The sequence below is a fragment of the Lingula anatina genome, chromosome 2, assembly GCF_051362555.1.
Source record: "Lingula anatina isolate TDL-2025a chromosome 2, LinAna3.0, whole genome shotgun sequence".
NCBI lineage: Eukaryota > Metazoa > Brachiopoda > Lingulata > Lingulida > Lingulidae > Lingula > Lingula anatina.
The window spans coordinates 21,753,381-21,781,126 of record NC_141768.1 but is presented as its reverse complement, the minus strand read 5'-3'; the positions used below and the strand labels follow the sequence as shown (position 1 = coordinate 21,781,126).

Here is a 27,746-nt window from a genome sequence, read left to right as displayed (position 1 = left end):
TTCAAAGTTAGTCCCTGTTTTTTTCTAAAAAGTTTGGTTTTTTGTGATATTCTCGTAAGAGATTATTACAGAGTGTAGTCATCTATGGAGGGCACGTAATGTGATGGCAAGCACAAACCCCAGAATAAATGCGTTAACTGGCGTTTTGGTGGCAAAATAGATTATATTTTATTTCTGTGAGTTGTTTGCAATGTATTTGTAGTGAAATATGGATATCTTGCGAACAGTTGTTATCCCTTTAAATTTATCCTATTGTTTGACGACGTGGATTACTGGATATTCTCCTAGACTCATGCTGATTTTAATCTAAAACTATTTAAAACTATTAGTTAAAACTATTTATATAACTGAATTGCTTTTTTGTGTAACAGTGTAGTAAGGTTTCTATGTCCATAACTGTACCTTATTCGTGAAGGTGTATATCAATAAAGAAATTTGAAATCTGAATCCTTGACACGGGACCGGCTCGTCTTGATCGCCCCTTCCCCTATCGTGGATTACGTATCGGCATCACAAAAAAGAGAAAGTATCGTATGTTATATTCATGAAGAAAATCCTATAATTCGACTACTCGTTAATTCATAAGAGCCGTAATTGTACACACCGTTTCAGCAAGACAGGTTTTACATTAAGTAAGTACCTTTCAATATATTTAACGAATATTCCATTCACATTTATTTATTTTGCAAGGGCCTTTCACGTGTACTCGGCGACGCCGTCAAACTTTGACTTTTGACTGCGCTTTTGACTCGGTGGCATTCCCTGTTGTCAGTTGATGCAACCGATTCACTGCTGTATCAAAGTATTTTATATTAACGAAAAGGCATAGTTGAATTTTTTTTTAAAAAATCAGCATGGAAATCATGCTGGAGCAGTAGAGTAAGAATTTTTAAATGCCGTCAGTGTCGAGGTCTCTTTTTCAACCAAGTAGATTCTACGAGGTGTTCAGCCATTCGAAACATCAAGCAAAGTACCCATTTGTATATAAAAAAAAACTACTGCAGTGAAGTAGATATTCAATAGACTGGGTTTTTCAGATGTTATTGTATTTAACTATTGCCTTGGTTGTAAGTACATTTTATTGACGAGGATTTTCAATGCACATACTATGGGAAAGTACACGGAGTACACCTATAGACTCTATAATAGAGTCTTGTGTACTGTATATATATATAACATATTATTAACAGTCTAAATATGTTACTTTTATATGAACACTTTTAATTTCACAACAGAGGGCTACAGGGGTTAAAACAACGCAGTAGGTGCCTTTGGATATTAACATTTAGCTACTGCCATTGTCAATCAATAACTGCCTAACAAGGTATGTGAACACAGCAATCTTGGGTCCAAAGTCCACCTTGTTAAATAGCAAGCTGTAATAAGCATTCTGAAAAAAGACAAGTGCTTTATTAAAAGTCAAATGGTAGTGTACAAATGCTTGTCTAATATATCAGTTGGCTTTATTATTTATTTATCTGTATTTATTTATAATAATAATAATAATAATAATAATAATAATAATAATAATAATAATATATTCTGGAAGTAAATGGTATAACATTAAAGTAACTATATGTTCACAATTCTGTTGAAACAAAATAAAAATGAAAAATATTTGTAACATTTGGATAGTAAAAATGAATTGTTTTCACTAATGGGAATGTATCAGCACAAGTACTTGTACAATACCTGTTGAAGCAGACTCTTATTTATTTGTAATGTATGTCTTTTTCATGGGGATTTCTTATTCTATCATATGTGTTATGTTTAAGTTAGATGTATTGCTATGGGATTGCAAGGCACTGGTCTTTTTTATACGTAAATGCATGATATAGAAAAACAAGACAAAGTTCAGCACAAAGTAATTTCATTAATCAAAATATTTGTGTAATGATTAGCAGTTTATAATCAGACTTTGTATGTCTGTCATAGTTTAAACATTGGACTCTCTCATTTCTCTATTTGCGTAACTTTTACTTTGTTTTCTTCTGTTCTTGTTCACATGTTCTTGGTTTCTAGCTTTACTATCTATGAAATATAGCAGTTTTCAGTTATATATATTTCTTTTTTGCTTAAAAATGTTTTGACTTTGCTGAAGTGATTTGATTCATTTTTATTTACCTTGTTTCTATTTACTTTTTCTGTTATGTTGCCTCCTTTTAATTATTATGAGACAGATATATTTTTACATCTTAATTTTTATATTTGTCTCTATATTGCTCAAAGTGGAAACTTTGCACACCATTTAGAATGCAATGAAAAGAAATCACAATCCGCAATGTCAATGTAAACTTGCTAAAAAGGTTCTCAAGTGCTGTTTACTGAACAGTTAAATATAACGCAAGAGTTCATGTGCCTCAGCATAATATTTATCAGTTAAAGTATTAAAAATGCATCTTTAGAAAAATACTCAAATAAGAAGGAAAGTTTTTTTCTCAAATTAAGGTATGATTCCCCTGTGTTAGGAAGCCTAGATAAGAAACGCTTTGTATTCTCACAATATTATCCAGATAAATACCCTAATAGTAAATACAAGGAAATTATAGAATTGCTTTGAAAATAAAAAGTCTGTGATGCTTGTTTATAAAAAAAAAGTGATTAATTTTGTGTGTGTGTGTGTGTGTCTTACTTTCATGGTTTACTGTAGAAGACGATGGAAGCCGATGCACAGATATAAATCCTGAAGCTATACACACATCCTGTAAAAGAGTACAGGAAGATACAAAGCATCCATGTCTTTACCAACCTCCACCGTTTTACTGATGGCATGTAGAGCAATTCTAGCAGTTTTGGGTCTAGACAAAGTATTCAATACCTTGCATCTGGGACTGTACATGTTTTGTATTTGAGTCTGTGTTGAGTTATAATATTGCTTTTGCTACAACAGTCAATACAGTGTAGTTGACGTTCATCATCACAAATTACTTGTGTATTTTATTTCACTTATTGACTATTATGCTCTAAGATGGATGTAGGTAAAATGTTTTGATGATTGGGACAATTTCAAATGTGTTCATCATGCCTTTATATTTCATTTTATGTTTAATGCAAACACTTCAAAATAAAATTGAGATGAAAAATGTTTATCAGTTCAGTTTAACCATTTTATGCTGAGAGCCCTGCTCTATTCAAATAAAAAATTACCTTTTTTTGCATAATTTTTAGCAATTCATTCAAAGTTTAAAAAAAAATTAACCTTCAATTAAATCAGTTTTTAAAAAAGATTTTTTTCTCAAAACTTCCTCAAAATTTTGTGAGTATTTGATAATAAATATTCAGATAACTTAAAATCCAGGGAATTCACGGAATTCCTGACCTTGGATTACCTTGAGTTGAGGTAGTAAACAGCAGCCAGCAAGTTGTTTATTGATCCAGATGAGATGAGTAATGGGATTGTGAAACAGAGAGAAAAACATTACAGCATGAGAGCCATCAGCCAGATTGGTATTGACACAGTTCTGTAGTATTGAATGTCTTTTGCTTTGTTGTTTCTGATGTCTAATTAGACAGCTCTAATAAGAAAATACATTATGATTATTTTGGGTCATATACTTTTCTTTATCACGTGCTCTGTAATGGGATCCTTCAGTTAAAAATCATTGGATCCTCTGCTATTATATTTTCTATATATTTGTTGTATTTACTGATGATATGCCATATCTGTTTACAGGGGAATTCATGTTTCTTATCAGTAGAGATGCGCCATATACAAGTGCCCATTTATATAAAGAGGATAGAAATTTACAACTATGTAAACAAGATGATCATTACTGAAAGAATGGATCAGCCTCTTATTGCTGAACTTGCTTACAAAATATGGGCATAGTACAACTATAGTAAAGCCTGAGTTTTTCTTAAAAATTAATATTATGATGTCAGACTTCGTACTCAATTTTTAAAAACATCTTAATCAGAATGCAAGGTTTTAATTCAAAATTCTATTTAAAAATTTTCCACTAGGTCCTGCAATGTCTGATTACGTCCGCTATGTGACGCAGGCTATTGGGGCTGCAGTATTCACCACCCTCACAGCATTCACAGGGCTTTACCTTGCATTCCGCCCCAGGAGTGTACAGTACCCCCAGGATAACTTGGCCTGCCAGTCTAAGCCTGCAAAGGTAGGTAGTAATAGAGAGAAATGGAAGTCCAGTTCAGGTTGGGTGGGTGAGGTGAATGATGGTCTCTCCCATGTCACAGAACCTCTTTTTATGTACAGACACAGATGTGTCTGTACATATTGCCATCACCTGCGTCTGTCGTCGCCGTCGTCGCCGATGCCGATGCCGATGCCGATGGCGATGCCGTCGCCGTGCACTTTCATTGTAAACACGATAAGTGGAAGGCAGTTTTAGTTTTTGGCTTTATATTTACAGAGCTGATAAATATTCATAAAACGCAGGTCAAGTTCGAAAATCAGCATGATCAGGCCATTATTGTAGAAGTTATGCTGTTTTTTCACTTTTCAGCATATATGAAACACTGTAAACACAATATAAGAAAAACAGATTGGCCGATTGTCATGAAACTCATAGGAGTGATCAATCCTGCTAAAACGCAGGTTGAGTTCGAAAATCAGCATAATCGGGGCATTATTTTAGAAGTTATGCTGTTTTTTCACATTTCCTCAGATTCAACTCTTGGGCATGTTAACAGTCTCATTATTGAACTAATAAGATACGTAAAAGTGTTTGTTTGACATTTCCTGCATCTTTACAACATTGTTAGTTGATTATGTAAAAATGATGGTAAACTTGTTATCGTGTATTGTGTAATAAAGTTTCAAAAATGGAAATAAACTCATATCATTGTAGTTTGTCAGGTTCAATCATTCACTATGTTCAGAATCTCAGAATGGAGGAAATTGGACATTTAACACTGTTGTATTGATATTTTTCCCATCTCATCAATTTTCTTAGTTGATCGTATAAAAATGGCAGTAACCTGTTAATTTTGTTTTATGTTTAAAAAATTGTTAAAAATGGGAAAAAAAAACATTTCAGAACAGTGCTGTCTTGTTTCACATTTTGGCATTTTCAAGTTGTGACTTTGAAGTTCCATGGGCCTGAAGACCTTTGCTAGTCACATTTTCTGAATATCCATAATACTAATATTTTATTATTAAAATTGATGGTCATTATGCTGTTAAAAATTATGTAATATTGCATCAAAATTTGAAAAAAAAACTATTTTGGGCACTGCTCCCATGATGACCATTTAAGAAAAACCATGTCACTTACTGTTCTCAAACTTACAGGAAAGAAACATGGGACTAAAATACAGCTTCAGTAGGCAATGCAGTCTGTTTGGTAATTCTTACTGCCAGTTAAAGTTTTTTTGTGAAAATTAAATTTTTCACAAATTGGCATTTTCAAGGTGTGACTTTGAAGTTCCACGGGCTTGAAGACCCATGCTAGTCACATTTTCTGAAAATCCATGATACGTATATTTTATTATTAAAAATTGACGGTCATTATGCTGTTAACCATTATGTAATATGGCATCAGAATAGAAGAAAACACAATTTTGGGTGCTGCTGCCATGATGACCATTATGGGAAAACCATGTTACTTATGATTGCCAAACTTTCAAAAAAGAAATACAGGACTAAAATGCAGCCTGAGTTGGAAAAGCAGTCTAATTGGCTTCTTTTTCTGGAAGTTATACATTTTCAAAGTGTGAACTTGTTACACATTTTACTTACATTGGTATTACCTGTTGAGCATAATTAAAATTTGATGTTGAATTTGCAGTTTAACATAATGTTCTTTTGCATCAGAATTAACAGTAGCCTATTTAGTGCATAGTTATTTCCTGTTTTTTGTCTGTACATTTGACAGCTTTGCTGCCTTGTTTTTTTATGTACAGACACAGATGTGTCTGTACATATTGCCATCACCTGCGTCTGTCGTCGCCGTCGCCGATCATGTCGCCGTCGCCGTCGCCGTGCACTTTCAGCGTTAACACCATAAGTGGAAGACAGTTTTACTTTTTGGCTTTATATTTACAGAGCTGACTAATATTCATAAAACGCAGGTCAAGTTCGAAAATCAGCATGATCGGGCCATTATTGTAGAATTTATGCTGTTTTTTTTACTTTTCAGCATATATGCAACACTGTTAACACATTTCAAGGAAAACTGATAGGCCTGTTGTCATGAAACTCACAGGAATAATCAATCTTACTAAAACACAGGTCAAGTTCGAAAATTGGCATGATCGGACCATTATTTTATAAGTTATGCTGTTTTTTCACTTTTCAGCATATATGCAAAACTGTTAACACATTTCAAGGAAAACCCATAGGCCTGTTGTCATGAAACTCACAGGAGTAATCAATCTTACTAAAACGCAGGTCAAGTTCGAAAATCAGCATAATCGGACCATTATTTTATAAGTTATGCTGTTTTTTCACATTTCCTCAGATTCAATTCTTAGGCATGTTAACAGTCTCTTTATTTAATTAATAAGATACATAAAAGTGTTTGTTTGACATTTCCTGCATTTTTACAACATTGTTAGTTGATTACGTAAAAATGATGGTAAACCTGTAATCGTGTATTGTGTAATAAGGTGTCAAAAATGGAAATAAACTCATATGCAGTTTGTAAGATTCAATCATTCACTATGTTCAGAAACTCAGAATGGAGGAAATTGGACATTTGACACTGTTCTATTGATATTTTTCACATCTCATCAATTTTCTTAGTTGATCATAAAAAAATGGCAGTAAACTGTTAATTTTGTTTTATGTTAAAAAAGTGTTAAAAATGGAAATAAACCCATTTCAGAATAGTGCTGTCTTGTTTCACATTTCCTCAGATTCAATTTTTAGGCATGTTAACAGTTTCATTATTTAATTAATAAGATAAGTAAAAGTGTTTGTTTGACATTTCCTGCACCTTTACAACATTGTTAGTTGATTTTGTAAAAATGATGGTAAACTTGTTATCGTGTATTATGTAATAAAGTTTCAAAAATGGAAATAAACTCATATCATTACAGTTTGTAAGATTCAATCATTCACTATGTTCAGAAACTCAGAATGGAGGAAATTGGACATTTGACACTGTTCTATTGATATTTTTCCCATCTCATCAATTTTCTTAGTTGATCATATAAAAATGGCAGTAAACTGTTAATTTTGTTTTATGTTAAAAAAGTGTTAAAAATGGAAAAAAAAAACATTTCAGAATAGTGCTGTCTTGTTTACATTTTGGCATTTTCAAGTTGTGACTTTGAAGTTCCATGGGCCTGAAGACCTTTGCTAGTCACATTTTCTGAATATCCATAATACTAATATTTTATTATTAAAAATTGATGGTCATTATGCTGTTAAACGTTATGTAATATTGCATCAAAATTTGGAAAAAAACTATTTTGGGCACTGCTCCCATGATGACCATTTAAGAAAAATCATGTCACTTACTGTTCTCAAACTTACAGGAAAGAAACATGGGACTAAAATACAGCTTCAGTAGGCAATGCAGTCTGTTCGGTAATTCTTTCTGCTAGTTAAACAGTTTTTTTTGTGAAAATTTAATTTTTCACATATTGGCATTTTCAAGGTGTGACTTTGAAGTTCTATGGGCTTGAAGACCCATGCTAGTCACATTTTCTGAAAATCCATGATACGTATATTTTATTATTAAAAATTGATGGTCATTATGCTGTTAAGCATTATGTAATATTGCATCAGAATAGAAGAAAACACAATTTTGGGTGATGCTGCCATGATGACCATTATGGGAAAACCATGTTACTGATGATTGCCAAACGTTCAAAAAAGAAATACAGGACTAAAATGCAGCCTGAGTTGGAAAAGCAGTCCAATTGGCTTCTTTTTCTGGAAGTTATACATTTTCAAAGTGTGAACTTGAACTGCCATGGGCCTGAAGCCTTATGCTTGTTACACATTTTACTTACATTGGTATTACCTGTTGAGCATAATTAAAATTTGATGTTGAATTTGCAGTTTAACATAATGTTCTTTTGCATCAGAATTGACAGTAGCCTATTTTGTGCATAGTTATTTCCTGCTTTTTGTCTGTACATTTGACAGCTTTGCTGCCTTGTTATTAGAAATTGATGGTAATTATCCTGTTAAACATTATGTAATATTGCATCAAAATTTGAAGACACCCCTATTTTGGACACTGCTCCCATGATGACCATTTAAGGAAAACCATGTCACTTACTGTTCTCAAACTTACAGGAAGAAACATGGGACTTAAATAAAGCTTCAGTGGGCAATGCAGTCTATTTGGTAAATTTTTTTGGCAGTTAATCAGTTTTTTGTGAAAATTTAATTTTTCACATATTGGCATTTTCAAGGTGTGACTTAAGAACCTCCACGAGCTTGAAGACCCATGCTAATCACATTTTCTGAAAATCCATGATATGGATCTTTTATTATTAAAAACTGATGGTCATTATGCTGTTAAGCATTACGTAATATTGCATTAAAATAGAAGAAAACACAATTTTGGGTGCTGCTGCCATGATGACCATTATGGGAAAACCATGTTACTTATGATTGTCAAACTTTCAAAAAAGAAACAAAGGACTAAAATGCAGCCTGAGTTGGAAAAGCAGTCTAATTGGCTTCTTTTTCTGGAAGTTATACATTTTAGTGAAATATTCATTTTTATCATGTTGGCATATTCACTGTGGGACTTGAAGCTCCCATGGACATAAAGCCAAATGGTAATCAAATTTTTTACATGTCCATGCTATTTATAGTCAATAATCAAAAATTGGTGATAATTATTCTGTAATTTATTATGTAATGTTACATCAAAATTGACAAAAATCTTTTTGCACTGCTACTACAAACATTATGAAAAGAAAACTGTGTTACTTATTATTATTTTCAACTTACAAGTATGATTTGTAGGATTGGCATGCAGTTCAAATAAGAAAGCCAGCTCAAATGGGTTATCATTTATTATTGAATTTAAGCAGTTTTATGTGAAATTTTCATTTCTCTCATTCTGGCATTTTCAAAGTGTGAACTTAAACTCCCATGGGCCTGAAGCCTCACGCTTGTTACACATTTTACTTACATTGGTATTACCTGTTGAGCATAATTAAAATTTGATGTTGAATTTGCAGTTAAGCATAATGTACTTTTGCATCAGAATTGACAGTAGCCTGTTTTGTGCATTGTTATTGTCTGCTTTTTGTCTGTACATTTGACAGCTTTGCTGCCTTGTTTTAATCTTTGATTTGCATTTGTAAATCCAAAGTCACATGAAACAAACAAAGCAGTAATTTCTTTTAAATATGAAAATGTTATGGAGTCAATCAGCATAGAAATGTTTCTACACCCTGACCCTGACGGAAGCTCTAGTATTTTCTATGACAAATAACATTAATTTCGCAATATTTTTCCCAGCTGGTTTCCTAAGTACCAGAAATCATTGATTGAATAGTAGAGAGTGAAATTGGTTTGAGATTTAAAGGAGCATTCAGAAAGACATATCGTAGTAGTTGGGTCAGCCCAACTCTGCAGTGCTCTTGCTAAGGGCAATTGGCATAACTGTATGACACACCTCCTAGAGTAGCTAAGGGTAATTAATTTTCGCGTGCACCTGACTTAATTACCCCTAGCTGCTCGAGGAGGATCTTAATATGGTCTAAGAGAGCATTGTGTTAGTTGTGAACAGTCACTGATTGAAAATTGGATTGTGTTTGGATATAGTGTTAGCTTGCAAATGTAAATTTAAAAGTGCTGAAATGATAAAAAAAGAATACCTGTTTCTAATAGTAATACGTTTAGATTTGAAAAGAAAGAGATAATTTATTATTATTTTATTTTTTTGCTTTCCATGCATCACATGCACCTAGATTTGAGACATTCAATGATTCTTGTCATCTGAAAAGGAGTTGTTCATATAACCTTACTGCTAATTCAAATAGAATTATGTACCCCTAAGAAAATTGTGAAAGGTTATTCAGCGCAGTATTTATAACTTACAAGAAGTAAATGGAATTTGTATATGAAAAGAAAAGTACCGCTTTGGCAAATGTTATACCAGGGACTTGCCTTGTGACACAATGGAGTGAGGTTGTTGTGTTTACAATACAAACAAAATGCACATTATAATGTGCGTGAGTTTGAAGAGTTGGTTAAAGTAGACTTCCCATGGTGAACAGTGAAATACGGTACATTTAATCTCAGGCTGGGTATACAGGACTTAGATGGCTTACAAGACCCTAAGTTCTAAGAAATCACAAGAAGAGATGCAGTCTGTAGCAGTTGAGGTAATTTTTGAAATTTAGCTCTAAAACTTGTCATTTATATACTAGTAGTATGACTCAAGTTTGAAGTTATAATTGAGCTGCTGACATATTGCTAAGAACAGTGTTAACTTGGTCAGATGCTTCAACAGTATCTTTTGACATTTTTTGGACCACAGGTTGTGAGTCGTTTGACTATCTCAGTTAGAGATACTTTGCTCCATAAATTTTAAACCAAAATTTGCCAAAATTATAACTATCCACTAAGGGTATGATAAGAAACAATTTTCCTTAAGAAAGAGCATTACCTGAAACAACTGTTGGAATTCTCATTTGTGGCAGGACATAAGGCATGGTGTCAACACCCTTAATACTAAGAGGCAAAGATATGGGGACACATGCGACTAAAATGCCCCCACATGCCTGCCCTCTCTGTGTTACATATGAAAAATGAAAACATGAAATAGACAACATATGAAATTGCAAAAAAAAAAAAAAAAAAAAATTGTGAAAGTGAGGTATTTAAATAATACAAGTGTGTGTGTGTGTGTGTGTGTGTGAGAGAGAGAGAGAGAGAGAGAGAGAGAGAGGAGGGGGGAGGAGGGGAGGGGGAGTTGTCTTGATCTGTAGATCAGGGGGAATTGTGCCCCTAGTGGAAGCAAGAGAATTTCCAGTATTGAACAGAATAAAAAACCAGACAGTTTTGATCTTGTTGACATCTAAGACAATGAACTAAGTCCTAATTCTTAACCTTTACTGATTTGTATAGAAACACCTGAACCTGTTTATCCAGTCTGAGATTCAGGTAAAGTCACAAGGGACTGCTTGATCTATATGATCCTGATTGCTAAAGAACTACAAAAGGTGTTTTTGATCTAATACAAAAGCCTTTTTAGAGACACCATAAGGTAGCAGTCACGGCTGTATACTGCCAAGTTTTTGAAATTTTAGAGCCAATTATGTTTAAGAAGTAAATTATATGGTTCATTGGTAAAGAAGGTTTGATCCCAGACAATTATTGTGAATTTTTCATTACTAGGTGCATTGGATTATTACAGCACTGTTACAGTGAACCCCAAACATATAAAGAAGCTACTGTAGGGGGCTAACAAAGTACACTTCTGTTATAATTGTAATACTGATACGTATGGTATCAGTTTTAGTTCAGGAAATGGAGAAAACGCCCAAAAAACATCTAATTATATCAATCCAGTTTAATTTGCAAATATTATAAAATTAGATAATTTGATGAAATGAAGTTTTTTTTTTCTTTTAGAATGATCAGTAAGATTGTTAATAGGAATGGAAAATATATGTGACTGGCAGCTGTAAAATTGTAATGTCCTGCCAGTAGTTAATAAAGTGCATAAAGCACATGGAATTGATATAAAATTAGACATAACTGTAAAGGTGCATCCACGATTAATCTTTAGTACTAGCTACTGTGCATTTACTCCATGGGGATTCCTGCTGAAAGCAATTAGATTAATAAGCTTATTGTGAACATACCCTTTAGCCTTATAGCACAGATCTCTGCTCAGGCAAAGTGTAAATTATAATAATTATAATAAATTTTATTTATCAAGTGTGCAATGGAGAAATGAAAAGTCTTCTTCAATCAATGAGAGTTTATATTGGTGTTAGCAGTGGCAGACAGTGGGTTAGATCAAGGATGGTCTTTAGGCTATAGATTGTCCTATAGATGGTCAGATGTTTGCTTACTAGTACAATAACAGAAACTTGAATCACGTATAACACCAGAGTTTAGTATAGACTTGTATCTGCTGGCCAGCTAGAACACCATTTTGTCAAGATCAAAATCCTTGTCATGAATTTGCAACTGCAATATGTTGGTATTTAAAAGTAATAGCACGTGTCTGTCTTCATAAACCAGTTTACGTACATGCATCAGAAAATGTCAAACAAAGAAACAATCTGTATTGAATAATATTATTTTATTTTCATGGAAAGCAAAAAAAAAAAAGGTTGATTGAGATTCCAGATGCATAGTTTATAGTCGGCATCTTGTCTTGTAAATGTGGCCATAGGTCATGTGTTTGTTTTGCGTTTGTAAATTACAACGTGTCTTTAAAAGATAACAGGATAAGATTAGCATGAATCCATTGTTTTGACAAAAAAAAGTAAAAATAACTCCCCCCCCCCCCCCCCCCCCCCCCCCCCCCCAAATGGTACAGTACTTTTAATAAACCATACACCATCAAATGAAACATTGGTGAAACATTTAGCAAAGATTATAGATTTTTAGGCATGTAGCAATATATTTCCACACTTCTTTCATGAAAAGATATTTTGTGAGTATACTAGTATGGAATAGTGGCATGGTGAATATTTGATCAGGCTCATGGTAAACACATATGGCTCTGCAATGGAACTGCTTATTAGTTTTTCATTGAATAAGTCACATTGACCTAGTTATTATATTGATTTCATTGATCAATTTAGAATTCGAAAGAAAGTTAGATACATTTTTGGATGTCATAGTGCCAACAATTTACACTTTAATTAGCTGAGTTTACATAAAATAAACAATTAATAGGTTGCTAAAGTGCAATTTCTAGGGCAAATAATGAATAATCAATGAGGTTGTTGTTGGGTTGATTTATCCTGGTTCTGTTCAAGACAACCCTCAATGAGGTATAATAACAGCGAGGAAAAGGATGTTCTCTATTATATAGTAAGACTTGTGGGTCATGCTAATGACAGGGTAGTCATTCAGGAAACCACAGTTTCAGTTTCGAATGATATTACGGCAGTTAAGAACAACAGAGATGGATATCTACAGGGAAAATGACTGCCCTATAGCTTAGGTATGGTATGTGACACGTCAGACCATCATGTGGAAGTTAGATCATTAGCTACCCATTGTAACAAAGGAAGACCAGCGTGGTGTGACGGATAAACAGTCAGTGTACAGCTAGGAATATGAACATACCAATACCTGAGATACAGTCTACTCTACTCGAGGTAATAGATTTCACCACTTTGATTCGCACAAGTGAAGTAATTCTTATTGTTATTGATGAACTAATATGCGTATAGTATCGCGTAAGATGAATAATGATATTGCCATTGCAACTGAACTTATCAGTTGATACGTTAAGCGGACAGCATGTTGATGTGGTTGTTTTGTATGTAGTGTTTTATACAGCTGTGTACATATACCTGTATACATGTATAGGACACACAACTTGTTGCCCAATTCGTCCATGATCCACATCCATGATCCACGTGTATAAAGGTGTATTGTGCTGACACGTGGAGCGTCTGCCTGTGGCTGTGTGCCATCCATTGAGATTTAAACAAAGATGTGTGTCTCTACTATAATAAATGGGCTATAGGCAGTTCATTATATTGCAATCTAGCTTTAATTTTCAAGGAAGATATTGAAATCCTAATGAAATATTAATTGACCTAATTAATGCAGGAAACCGGTGTATGTTTTGAACGACTTTGTTCACAGAAAACATATGGGTCATCAGAAGAATGGATTACCATGGTTGAACAAATTGTATATTAGGCTACTTTACTGTTAGAATTTGAAAGCTGTAGCATTAAGTGTCTACATTCAACATTAAATGAAGTTAAGAGTAAGTTTCTACTGTAATCCTTGACTGGTGATGGGAGAGGTCTACCAGATAAAAAAAATTGTTACTGTATTCATATATACATGTACCAGGTGTATCAGATATCAGATATTAATATGATGTAGGTGGCAGATCTAGAGCAAACCCACTTCCTTATTCACATTCTTATGGAAATTACAGATTATGTAACAAAAATGACTCACTTACTAAGGACTTTACTACAGAAGCATGAAAACCACATCACTGTAATACTATGATCCTGCTCTTGACTCTTTTGAAATTGATTTGATCTTACAGGCTCAAGTTATATCTGAACTACCAGTGCAAGCTAGGTTGCAAGAGTCATTCCATGATTGATATTTACTTTCAAAATGCACAAACAAGTTGCTTAAAACAGTGTTTTTACTCGTAAACAGAGTTATTATTTTTAGACTTCAAAGGCCTATAAAGGCAGCAGGATAGAAAACATATCTGTATGGAAGTTCACCTTAAATAACCCAAAGGAACTGATGAACAAACAAACAAAAAAAATCAATGTCCTCGTGGAGAATTCTTGAGGCCAGCTGTTTATTTTGAACTTTCCTCAACTGGCCAGGATTATGATTGGATTCTCTTATATCATGTCTCCCCTGAGAAGGACAGGCTTTCACCACCTAGAATGAAATAGCACAGGTGTTCAATAACCTTGGATAATTGACTTATGGCACAGATGTTGGTTTACCTCTACAACTTCTTGGTTTAAATTGAGACCATGCCAGCAAAGGAAAATGAGTTCTTTTGGGGTTTATTTTTAATATATGATGCAATATCTGTTCGCAGAATATGAAAGAAAATGAGGTTTCCTGAATTTCTTGTCAGAAAATTACCCCAAAAGAAAAATAGGTTATGTTCCCTTTTATAATTAAATTAATGATAATGTTTTTTTTCTCTATACTATGTTGCAGGTGAGGATGGGGGCTGAATTATTAAGGAAAAACAGATGGTTATTATATGACAGGAAGTCAAAGATAAGGAATTTTGGAATGTTGTAATTGATAACTACGTTGATAAAGAAACCATCCTTGACATGTATTGCTCCCCATTATGTTGTCAGAGGATAGGTAACAGAGGTGCTTTGGTAATGGGGAAGGATGTGATAGATATGATACCATGGGACCCAGTAGCCAACATGAGTTCTTGGTTAAGAAATTTAATAATAGATACAAGTATGATTAAGTGCTAGCCTCCTAATTTGAGAGCCTTTTAATTAGGTGGCATCAGCTATTTGAATGTCAAATGTTTCTTGAGGTGTAACAGTTAAACACTAACACATTCTAGACTTGACTGGGTTGATTTGAGATTTACCCTCATCCAGAAATAGTACAGGGAAAGGTATTTGGTCAGGTAAATAAAGATCATGCAGCCATCTAAATATTTTCCTTTGATTTTCACTTATTCCGTAGTACATGTCTGTTACGTTAGACCTAAGATCTAATAAACTGTTTATTAGATCTTAGGTTAGACATACCCCACAGTACTGCCAAGGCATTGCAGTTCCATTCAGAAAATGCTGCTGGTAGGTAAACTGACTTTGTATATGAGACTTTCTAATTGACTACAATGTAGATCTATATGAACATTCATATTTAAAAGAAACTTTGAAGAAATTTAAGACAAGAAGATTGAACCTTATATTTCCAATTTAAAAAATCTTGGATGTCTTTATATAAATTATTTTTTTCCTCATAGACAGATGTTGAGTGATTGTATATGGGTTTTTTGCTAAATGGTTTATTCAGAGTGTTGCTGTCCTGACTAACACAGTGTTGCACCTTTCTAGCATCATATTATGTGACAGAAATGAGTTAGATCTACTAGGATGAGATCAGAATGCATGCAACATTTCAGAAACCAGTTTATGTACAGCATATGTTTATTTGTTTCATAAGATAAATATCTTATAAGCTTACCTCATGCTAATCAACCCCTGCAGCAAATTACAAGCAATTCTCGAGAGATTTTTTTTTTCCTCTTGGGTTGATGATTTATTTTAGTGATGCAGGTGGACGATATTGGCAATTCTTTAATGATGTTGGTTTTCAATTATATTTCACTATATATGTTGCTTGTATGACATCTAATTTGATTGTATTAATTTATTTATCTATAGTGTGGTTTGTAATGTTGTTTTAAATCTAAAACATGACCATTTTTTCGAGCAAAATGTGGAGTTCAACAGAATCCCATTCTTTACTAATAAATTTAACAATAACACAGTATAGTCTTCCTCTATTTTCTTGTTAAAAACTGGTCATCTGGTTACTAGTATATGAATAAGAAACACAATTTTATTCTTATCTCACATTTACATTACCATTTCAGAATTATGCACTTCTTTTTACTATATATACATGTATGTCATTTTAGATAATTGAAATGAACTGTATTATGATTCACTGTAGGGTGACAAACATGCGCGTGTGTCCATGCACAACAAGGAAGGAAAGCTGCTGGAATATTTGTATGATGACGCCAAGACATGCTATGAAGCGTTCACCAGAGGTGCAAGAGTCTCAAGTATGTAGAATATGCCTGTTTTGTATCCTTTTACATAAGTTTCCTCTTATGTAATTTGTATTTTCATCTTTTTATATCCCTTGAGAAATGAAAATAATATAAAGTGGTTCTTTTTTAAACTGAATTTATTTAATAGGAATGGAAGTTACAATAAGTTTAATGTGTGGCTTAAATGAAGTGAGGTCAGAGAAAAATTGCTCATGTATTAAAGTTAACATAAAAGTATTGACATTGAATGAGGCATAATATACTTTTTTTAAATGAAGTAATATTACATGAAAAGTGCAAACTTATCATATTTTAATTTGATTCAGATAATGGACCAAGTCTTGGCTGGAGAGATGGAGCTAATGCTCCATACCAGTGGATCTCCTACAATGATGTGAGCATGGAAATCAACTATTGATTCAATAACCTGTCTCAGATATTATCATGTTTCTGAATGAAATTAAAACTGGTTAATCATACTTTATATTGAGGGGTTTGAGATATTATTATTTTCATGCCAAATTCTCACTTTATTCTTGGAAACCCTTATTTATACTTTTGTATACTTAAATAATACAAAAATCTTTTGTTTAGAGAAATATTTCGATTCTTTTTCATGCAAATGGAGGTGCTTTAATAGAGTGTGCATGTGGTCAGTGTACAATTTAAAGAAGAAACATTGTTTGAACCTGTCTAACTTGTAAGAGTGAATATATCAGTATTTTCCCTGTTGTCTGTGATACATGTGACATAATGTATGACTTGTCCAGGTTCTGGTCCGTGCTGCTGACCTAGGTGCTGGCATGCAAGCCAAGGGAATGAAGCCAGAGAATACCACCTGTATTGGAATATATTCTCAAAACAGACCAGAGGTAGGCAGGGCTAGTTGAAAGTTAGAATGGTTATCTGACCTGCCAAAAGACCTTTTCACATCGTCTGTATTGTTTGCAGTGAAAAGAGTCTTCCAGGGTGTACACATATTTGATGCTAATGTTAATGGTAAAACGGATGCTGTAAGAGGATTATTTGGTTGGTATTATTTGATGAAAGCCAAGATGCCTCTGTGTTAGTGACAAGTGTCACTTACATGACATAATCACAAATTCCTTTTGAACTGTAAAGACTGATGTCCCCCGTTCTGTGTAGCAAATATTAAAAAACCAGGGACGAAATCAATATTGACACATATTGGCATTTTATTTATCATTTATATTGAAAGAATCAATGCTTTTGTGCTCTGCAAAATACCCCTTTTTCCACATGGTACAGTTTTATATGGTTTAAGATAAAATACAAGCCTGATTTATTTAAAGGCAGTGTGTTTTTCTGCCAGAGCATTGTAATCTCCATTGTTGTCTGTCTTTTGTATGTTGCAGTATGTGATATTAGAGCAGGCATGCTACATGTACTCAATGGTGGTAGTCCCACTGTATGACACTCTGGGACCAGATGCATGTTCATATATTCTTAAGCAAGGTAAAGAATGAAAAATAATTAAGTACATTTAATCAAAAAGAAATTGAACTTTTGAAGGAAAAAAAACATATATTAAAATAGTTCTATAGTTGATGATCTTACTCAAAATTGGTTCTGTGTGAGAGATGACTGCTGTTTTTATTATTTTTAATTTTATATTTCTTAATTATTTGTATTTTTGAAGTATTATTTCTTTCTATGTATGATTGCAGATTTTGCATGCTAAAATGGGAGCTACAACTCTCAGTCACCTCTTCATTGTCCCAAAATAGGGGATTGAGGGCCAGGGGAAAGATAATTTCTACATTTACTATGTTTTTACCCTCAATAAAGAAATTTTGATAAATAAATAAATAAATACCCCTTATAGGGTTGACTATTTGTAGTTGGCAGACTTAACTTAACATTATGATTTTTGATAAAATGCTGTTTTTGTCGTTTTTTTAGCTGAAATCTCTATGGTAATATGTGATACGAATACCAAAGTGAACTCCCTGCTCTCTAGAATTGGGGAGACCCCAGGAGTGAAGACTATTGTAGTAATGGAGGAGGTAACAGGAGAAAACAACAACAATGCAATGCAGAAGGGGGTAGAACTGATCACATTCAAAGAGGTGGAGGTATGTGATCAGTGATTTGTTTCTGAAGCCATGAGTTTGTTGTCCTAAGCATAATGAGGCAGACCAATGTTCTCTTTTTTTTTCTTTAGATTAATGACATTTCAGTGCATTTAATATTTGAATTTCACCCAAGTCTTCTTTCTTCTCTCACACTGATGATTGTTGAACGTGGACTAAGTTTTCTAGTATGGTACTGAAAGAAAAAAAAGCATAAAACAAAACAATAGCCATTTACCTTATTATGCTATTGAAAGAGGACATTCTTTCAAAGCTGTGCAATTATATTTATTTAACTCTGCTAGTATCTGGTAATGAATACTGAAAATTTTCTTTGTTAGGCCCTGGGCAAAGCAAATCCGAAGGAGTTGAATCCATGTACCCCTGAAGATCTGGCCTTTATTTGTTATACAAGTGGTACTACAGGTAGGAGGCCATGATCTTGATTTAAAACAATGACTTAAAGCAACATTAATTACTGCATGGTCAGGGTACATTCATTCATTGGGGTTTACTTAATTGTGTGGACTAAATGGAGCACTTAGAGGCTTGGTTGGTTGGTTCACAAAATGCACATGTGTACACACACGCATGCACGCACGCACGCACACACACTATTTGAATTTGACTGAAATTATCTAACAATAGATTTTTAGTTTTAATGATCAATTTAACAAATTGTTTTTTTTTTCACTTTAGGTGATCCTAAAGGTGCTCAGATAACACATAAAGGAATCATTGCCACTGCTTCTTCATGTGGAGTACTCATGGTAAGTAATTTATATACTATTTGTACTGGTAGTTTGTAATTTGCAAATGAGGCATGTTTTATATTAATTGTTATTGTTTTTATATGTTAAATTTTTTTTCTTCAAATTAGCAGGTTGGTATCTTACTGTTTGCTCCAGTTAAATTAATCAAGTTTGGCTGCTTAAATCTGTGTTTTTAATGTGCAGAATCTAATTGAATAATCTCACCTTTTCTGTTTGAATGGAGTGATTTTGTAAAATCCTTTGTAAAAAATTTCATACTGAAGTTTAGCTTGATTTTTACTTCTCATAATTTGTTAATGAATGCTTACACAGTTATCGAGAAGCAATTTAGATTCTATTAACTGTCACCTAGGAACCTCTGAATGTTGGGCCCAGTGATGTGCTAATCAGCTATTTACCCCTGGCACATGTATATGAGCAGCTCACAGAGGTAGGACATGTTTGATATGAAGAAAATAATGAAATTGTGTAATTGCTTTGTCCTTAAAAGGTTAGAGGCATATAAAGTTTGTTTGATGAGGTTGAGGATAATTGAGTATTGGTGAAATAGAATTCTAAATAAATATTTTATTTATAAGTTGATGAAATGATCAGAAAATAGACCATTAAAATTACATGCATTTTTTCCAGACATTTGTGCACATGGTTGGAGGGAAAGTTGGCTTCTTTAGGGGTGATATCCGGGGATTGCTAGATGATTTGGCAGAGCTCAAACCTACCTTGTTTCCATCAGTCCCAAGACTACTGAACAGAATCTATGATAAGGTATATGCTGCGATAGTGAAACATGCTATGGGCCATGCACATTGTGATTATTATACGTGTAATGGGCTGTGCACAATGTCATAATTATACATATACTTGTCATGGGCTGTGCACAGTGTGATAGTTGTACATGTCATGGACTGTGCACATTGTGATAATTAAACATGTGTGCATATGTACAAATGCACACAAAGACAGGAAGCCCCTTAAGCACTTTCCTTACATCTGTAATGTTACTTTTTCTATGCTATTATTATTTTTCTATAATTTACTTCCAGGCAATGGCAGCTGCCTCAGCTAGCAAAATCAAAAATGTTCTTCTAAACATGGCTCTAAACAGCAAGGAAAAGGATCTGAAAAAGTTAGTGAAACATTTTTTGTAGAGCAATTCTAGTCCAATGTCTATTATTTTTTTATAAAGTAAAGGCAGGGTATTAATTTTTTTCAAATATACAATAACAGATCATTAACTCTGCTAACGTATATGTCTTTTTCTGTTGTCCTATTATCTAAGTTCAGCCTTTGATGTAGAAAGGAAAGATTGATAATCAGTTTTGCCATCAAACTCTTCATATCATATTTAACTTTTATTTTTCATTTTTCATTAAACTTCAGGGGTATTGTTAAGAGAAATATTTGGGACAAAATTGTATTCAAGAAAATCCAGCAGTCCCTAGGAGGACGCGTAAAGTTGATAACATCTGGGTCTGCTCCTCTCTCACCGAAAGTCCTCACATTTATGAGGTGTGCTGCAGGGTGTGTGGTATGTGACATAATTTCATTTCTTCAATATTTCCTTCACTAATTTTGGCTCTGCATTTATGGTAGAAGTTAAGAGTTGGGTTTAAAGGTCAAAATTTGTATATTGCTGTATTATTTTGCAACTCTATGTTTACAATATTAAAGGTTGTTAAAGGTTGTCTGTCCGTATGTTAACTAAGTCTTGCTTGTAACTGCGAATTACAGATAAGCAGACCACTATTATCCAACATTTCTTCTTGAATTTTGATTAGTGACATTTCATGAATTTTCAAATATAACAAAATCATGGTGTTATGTTGTCATTTTTGAAAAATACTTTAAAAATCTATGAAAATGACTTAACACTATAGGTCATAGAAGGATTTGGACAGACAGAATGCTCTGGTGTTGCCACTTGTCAGATGCTAGGGGAAGCAGAAGCAGGTGAGCTCTACATACAATATACGTGTCATTTCCATCACCCTAGACTCACTGAGATATGCACATAGGGCCGTATTTTGTGTTTAAGGTTATTGTAACCCTTTATTATCATCCAAATTTCAAAAATGAATTTTTTTCTGCACCTAATTATTTAATAATGCCATTGTCATTGTGCTGATTTAGAGCAATGAAAAAGCCATCGAAAATATAAACTATCGGTGTTTATATTTTTTGTTGCAATGTATAAGCATAGGCAACTGGTATGGGGCGTAACTTCGTTCCTGAACAAGATTTTATTACCAAAAGTGGCAGAGTTGTCCAGGAGAGTATAGACTACAATCACATGCTGTCATTTTGGTTTAAATATTTTGTTTTGGAGTTATGAGTCCCTAATTACAAATATTCATTAATAAAGGTGTTATTTTACTTTATCAACAAATAAATCTGAACTAAGACTTTTAAGAAAAATCGCTGGCAGGGTTTTGGAGTACTAAATAGTGTCATTAAATCGACGTTGAAATGGTGATCATGAGTGCTCAGGTGACAAACGGATTTTTCAGTTTTTACCCCATAATCATGATCATGATGTCACCCGTAAAATGACATATATGTAAACGTTAATTGATTTAATCACTGAACACTGAAGATTTATTTTTTACCCAAAAGAATGTATGTAAGGCAGTAAAAAAGGAGTTTTGGGAGAAGGGAAACGATATTCTCATGGGGAATTTTTATGTCATTCAAAAAATGTTTGACAATAATTTTGATTGTTTTTGTGCATCTGATCTTAAAATGCGGTTAACAGTCAGCATTGCCCTAGTTGTGTAAAGAAACAATGTCTTCCAGGTCATGTTGGCCCCCCACTCCCTTGTTGCATGGTGAAGGTGGTAGATGTGCCAGAAATGGGGTACTTTGCAGATGACGACAAGGGAGAGGTGAGAAGATCGTTAACAAAATTCCCATTGTTTAAATACTGGATATTTTCATTATAATTCCTTTCAGCTTCTCTTGTAAGAAACGGTCACTTACGTATACAAAGGAGTACACAACAGAAGTATCAAGTTAATGTTATATAATAGTAAGAAGGAAAAAAAGAAAAGAAATTTAGATTAGAAAATATGGTTATGTAAAAAGGGCAATAAGAACTGAGAATGACCTGTGTTTTCAGGTGTGTGTAAAAGGACCCAATCTATTTTCTTCTTATCTGAAGAATGAGGAGAAGACCAGTGAGGCTCTGGATGATGATGGTTGGCTGCACACAGGGGATATAGGGGAGTGGCTACCTGTAAGTATGACAACTTACACCTGTTCTTGTTTGTCTGTGTGGAGTGTTTGTCCCATTCTCAGGATACTGTGTCACTGTAATAATACACCCCTCTTCTAAAGTTTTCAGTCCAGTTGCCAACTGGTTGCTGCCATGTGTTTGCATCAGTGTCTTGTCATGCTTCTTTGACTGTTCCAGAGGCTTGTATATGGCTGTGTTGATACTGCCAGTTTTGAAATGGACTCATTCCAATACAAAATGGATAGTCTACAGAAATAGTTTGCTGATAGAATATCACCAGATCAACTCCTGAGACTGAAAGTAATTGTTTGAACCATGCTGGCACTGTGATTTATTCTTTATTTATCAAAAATGTTATCAAAATAAACATACCCAGTACCCCCAAAGTTGCTTTTTAGGGAAAACAGTATCATCTTTATTTTTCTTCTTTTTTTGATATGACAAAAATATGTCAAGTGTGTTATAACATAAATTGTTATTTTGTCCAAAATTTTGGTGTTAACTTTTTTGCTGTTTACATTTCAGAATGGCACACTGAAAATCATAGACAGAATAAAACACATTTTCAAATTGTCACAGGTAAGTGTTATGTAATCCCTGAATAATGTAAAATATAATGGTAAAGCAATTTAATTTTAATAGCCTTAATTTTCATAGAAATAACTCACCCCTTTGTCTTCCAATGATTATACAGCTAAATATTTTAAAGCTGTATATGGATATTTTAATATGTATCTCACTACCTTTTGTTACACCCCAAGTTGAATTGTAAACTTTGTAAGTTACCTCATGTGTTAAATACATGTACTAGGTAATATTAATGTTCCCCATTTGATGTTAACTTATTATTTCCAATTTTATTAAAAATCTTGCCCAAGCTACAAATCTGAAATGCAATATACAATATTTACACGTAGACACAAATAAGTACTACCACCAGATAAGAGGGTCTGTGCTTGTCATTTTTGTGGAATTCTTAAGATTCACCAACCTGTATGTTGCATCTTTCAGGGTGAATACATAGCCCCAGAGAAGATAGAAACAGTGTATGTGAGGTGCCCCTTAGTGGCACAGTCATTCATTCATGGGGACAGTTTGAAGGTAAGCTAGACTGGTGGCATGTCACTGTGCTTAATGTCATATTATACTAACAAGTGGATCGCTTCTTGTATCACCAACAAGTTTTTATATTCACAGTCTTGTGTAAAATTATACTGAATTGGTAAATGAGCATTAATGGTTAGCAGGTATGGTGCTAATGGCACTGGGGCTGTGAAATGAAAACCAGGATGAGGATGCTACAATTGACACCGAGCTTTGAATTTTTCAGTTCCCAGTTTTCTTCTCTTTTCAGTCCTGCCTGGTGGCTGTGGTGGTGCCTGACCCAGACACTCTGCCTAAGTGGGCCAAGGAGACCCTGGGACTCACTGGGACCATGGAGCAGATGTGTGCCAACCAGGTCAGTTGCATTCAGACAGTTTTTTTTAAGTAAATCAGAAATCTGATTTTTTTTTAACTTGTGTAGTCTTGCGACATAAGTTGCCCCAGAACCCCAATTTGTTCATAATCATAGACTAACTTTGACCATGGGTTACGGACTGTTAAAGTGTATGTGTGCATGTGCATGCATGTTTCAGTGTGTGACAGTGGCTGCATCTTTGACAGAAACTGACATGGTTTAATAATGGTAACTTTGACTTTTTAGCCAAAGCTTAAAGTGTGACTGACTGTATGTGGTGATTATGATCATAGCAGAATTTTGGATATTGTGAAATCAGATATATGATGAATAAATGGCAAGTGATATGTGTCCCTGTAAAACTGGTAGTGGCAAATTTGTTTTTTGACATCGTCACCTTAATATCCACTCTCATTTGTCATAGGCTGTAAAAGAGCACATCCTGAAAGACATGACAGATATGGGGAAAGCAGCAGGACTCAAATCCTTTGAGCAGGTATTTCTGACTAAAATAAAATGTTCTCCTTGCACTCAATGAAGGTTGATTTCTTACTGAGGACAGTCTGTGCATATGCACCTTGCATACATGAACTTGTTGACAGTTAAGATTTGAGAAAATTATCTGATTTGAAATGTGTGTATTATTGCATCTTTATTTTTAAGACAAACAGAATTACATAGTGTGAGGAAACAAAGGTCACAGTTCATGAATATTAGTGGTAAGGCACAAAATAATGATCATTTTACATAATTGTTTTGAACAAAAAAATTGGATGATCTTGATCAAAATGGGGATACTTGATTTTTAGGTAAAGGACATTCATTTGCATCATGAGTTGTTTAGTGTGGAGAATGGCCTGCTGACACCGACATTCAAGTCAAAACGCCAGGATATAAAGAAATTTTTCGCAACACAGTTAGATGAAATGTACAGCAAGCTGGATTGAGTTCGTAGTAGTTAATTGATGCATGGTAGAACTTTTAAAAAAAATCAGATATAATTGAGGAGCTTTAAGATATCTGAAATGTGGGTAAGTGAATAACAGGAAAAATGCTGTTAATCACATTTTCGAAAATCAGAAGTGGAAAAAAAAAAAGAATAGAAGTAGAAAGAACCAGAAAATAAAAAAGGCATTTAATGTTTTAATGCTCAGTCAACCAGAGAAGAAAATGTTTCAAGTTGGTTGAATCAGTTTACTGTATTAGTAAATAGTGTCACAGATTAGCTCTGTAAAATAGTGTCTTGCTTTTTTTTTTTTTTTTTTTTTTTTTTGTGCCAGTAAAACAGAGGGGTTTCTTGTAGAGGTTTTGGAAAAGGGTTAAAAGATACTTGAAGACTTGAAGATGATTTGTACAGTGTCAATATGTATTTGTGACTATTATCTGTTATAACTCTGCTTTACATATCATGTTAGTATGCCAGAAACAACAAGTAACACATTGCCTATCAAAATGCAGCCTTTCCAAAGAATGAATAAGAGGAAAAATGTTTTTCCTCACTTGTTAGACTTTATGTATTTAAGGGTAAACCATAAATAAGCAATGTAAGTATACACAACAGGTTGGACCAGATCCCCCTCCCTTTTTTTGGCAGGGTGGGAGTGGGGTATGCCTGGTCTGCATTGTCAAAGGACGCTAACACTAACACATTTATGTATTGTATTGAAATTATGAAGATAACATATTAACATTTGTTATATCGGAACAGGAATTGGGGGAAAAAATGTATGGCATTTCTCCGTGCATTCTATATAGTTTTCTTACATATGGTAAAGTTCACGAGAATTTCATGGATATTGATTACAGGCCCGTGAAGCACCTGTATCATGGTGTTGTCCTCTCCATAAGGTGTTCTAGAAAATGGTGAAAGGAATTCAAATGAAAATTAAGTATTCTTGTCCGATGGGTGAAAACTTGTTTTTTGTGTCATAGCCTGTATTATCCCGACCCGTTGTAGGCAAATTCCATTCTTGTGTATCGATCACTGTATGTTGTGTTACAGGTTAGTATTGTTTGAATTATTTGTGGTTGTTGTTAGTTTGAACATATTGATATATTTTTCTATACAGAGCAGACAATATGACCAACAAACATTGCTGTAGGAATTAGCACATGGTTATTATATATAGATATGTGAATTAAATGGTGGGGTTTGAATTTCGTTAAAAAGGTTGATAAAACCCAAGGAAAAGGTAGGTATGTCCTACCCTGATCTGTGGAGTTTGATCCTTTTTAACTAGTTCTTCTGAACTCTGATACTTCCCTGAGCTTCAGATCTGATGCATATAGCTTCTTTTTCAAATCTCCACATGTGGAAAGTTATTGTATATTGGTCAGTGTGTATTCATGGGATTTTGAACATGTTTAGCAAAATTGAACATGAACATGAATAAGCAGAGCTAAAGCAGATCTGAGACTTAAGCTACATGAATAAATTCTTGGACTTTAGCTATGTGAACAGATATGGATTTCACCAGATCAAATAGGTGATCAGCAATTGTCTACCAAGTCTCTGGGCATGATGCCTATTGCCATTTCATATTGGAAACCTCCCATGACAGCCCCCCAAAAGAAATGTTTTCAGTATGTATTTTTGATGAAAATTAGCTCTCTGCTACTGAGGTTTGAATGATGTAAAATTGTTTTTGAAGTTTTGCAGTGGAGTGAAATGACTTTGCTATTTTTAGTTGCACCACTAGAGTTTTACTTTTAATTTTTAAAATTAACAGTGCAGTCCAAGACACAGCAGCTCATGCATGAAGCATCATTGGAGAGGTGGACTTCCATACCGTTTTGTAATTAATATATTGCATATCTGTTTAAATTCCTGTACCAAAAGGGACCTAATTTTTCGGTTGTCAGTAAATGTTGGCATTTCCCTGTCATTTACACTTGTGCATTTATTGGAGTGGAATAAAGCAATGGCAGCAAGTGAGGCTAAATATTAAGTGTATCTACATTTAAGTTGTCCATATATATGTAACATTAGGGTGACTAGGAAGCCCAAGATTAGAGATGCCACATTCCTACAGTGTAGCAGCATTCCTTTGTGTTTTAGTATACTCTGCTGTACAAAATGTAGTGTTTTGATGCTCTCTACCAGAGGCCCTTCAAGCTGTGTTAACCTAACTGATGTTGTAACTGCTCGAGTATTCAGAAGGGCCTGTGATAGAGAGGCGTGTTTTGTTGTGTTCCACGTCTTCAGTATTTAGGATGTTGCCCTGTATTTATTAACTTAAGTTTAGGCATAATGAAAGTATCTTGGCACCTGTTTTATTTACTCAATTTTTCATCAGATAGCACTCTTGGCCTCATTAAACTGTTTGTATAAGATTAACGGGTATGTTTAAAATGTCTCCCTGAATTTGTGCTGTTTAGCTGTTGCCAGCATTTCACCTTTCACCAAAGGTATATTTCTCAGTGCATCAGGACAGTTGTCATCATTGTCAGCATCAGTAAGTTCAACTGGTATGTTAGATTTACTGGTTAACAGCTAGTATGTGTTCAACAGTGGCACTTATATAGAAAAATGAAAGCATTAAATATAACATTTTTCTACCTTGTAACCATTTATGCATTTGTTGGAAGAAGGAAATCTGTCTTATATCGTTCAATTATTGTAGGTCTGTATTTCACAATTACTAATTTCTTTTGATTTAACAATTATTGAGTGACAGTATTCAAGGCATGTGGCAACTCAGAATATGACTTAATACTTCAATAAACATAATTTCAGCAAAAAAACCCTTTAAAATCGATTTCTTAATTACCTATTGGTGGTTTCTACTACAGGCTTCT

The 27,746-nt window shown here is 33.9% G+C and overlaps 1 protein-coding gene across 4 annotated transcripts; it reads left to right on the top strand.

Annotated features, from left to right (window-relative positions):
- The first annotated feature begins 384 nt into the window (after positions 1-384).
- LOC106152702 (long-chain-fatty-acid--CoA ligase 5) lies at positions 385-27,514 on the top strand. 4 transcript variants are annotated; one of them, XM_013526396.2, is made up of 21 exons: positions 385-632; positions 3,964-4,121; positions 16,289-16,403; positions 16,718-16,785; positions 17,162-17,263; positions 17,768-17,867; positions 18,315-18,487; positions 18,826-18,910; positions 19,184-19,254; positions 19,610-19,687; positions 19,888-20,022; positions 20,301-20,383; positions 20,638-20,785; positions 21,135-21,207; positions 22,051-22,139; positions 22,373-22,489; positions 23,015-23,068; positions 23,501-23,590; positions 23,844-23,948; positions 24,373-24,444; positions 24,758-27,514. In XM_013526396.2, the coding sequence occupies exons 2-21, from the start codon at positions 3,972-3,974 to the stop codon at positions 24,893-24,895; spliced, it is 2,046 nt and encodes a 681-aa protein (XP_013381850.2). In that variant the 5' UTR covers positions 385-632; positions 3,964-3,971; the 3' UTR covers positions 24,896-27,514. The 4 variants fall into 4 exon arrangements, with proteins under 4 accessions (XP_013381850.2, XP_013381851.2, XP_013381852.2 ...); XM_013526397.2 differs by lacking the exons at positions 385-632; positions 3,964-4,121 and adding an exon at positions 10,104-10,266; XM_013526398.2 differs by lacking the exons at positions 385-632; positions 3,964-4,121 and adding an exon at positions 12,879-13,227.
- Positions 27,515-27,746: the final 232 nt, after the last annotated feature.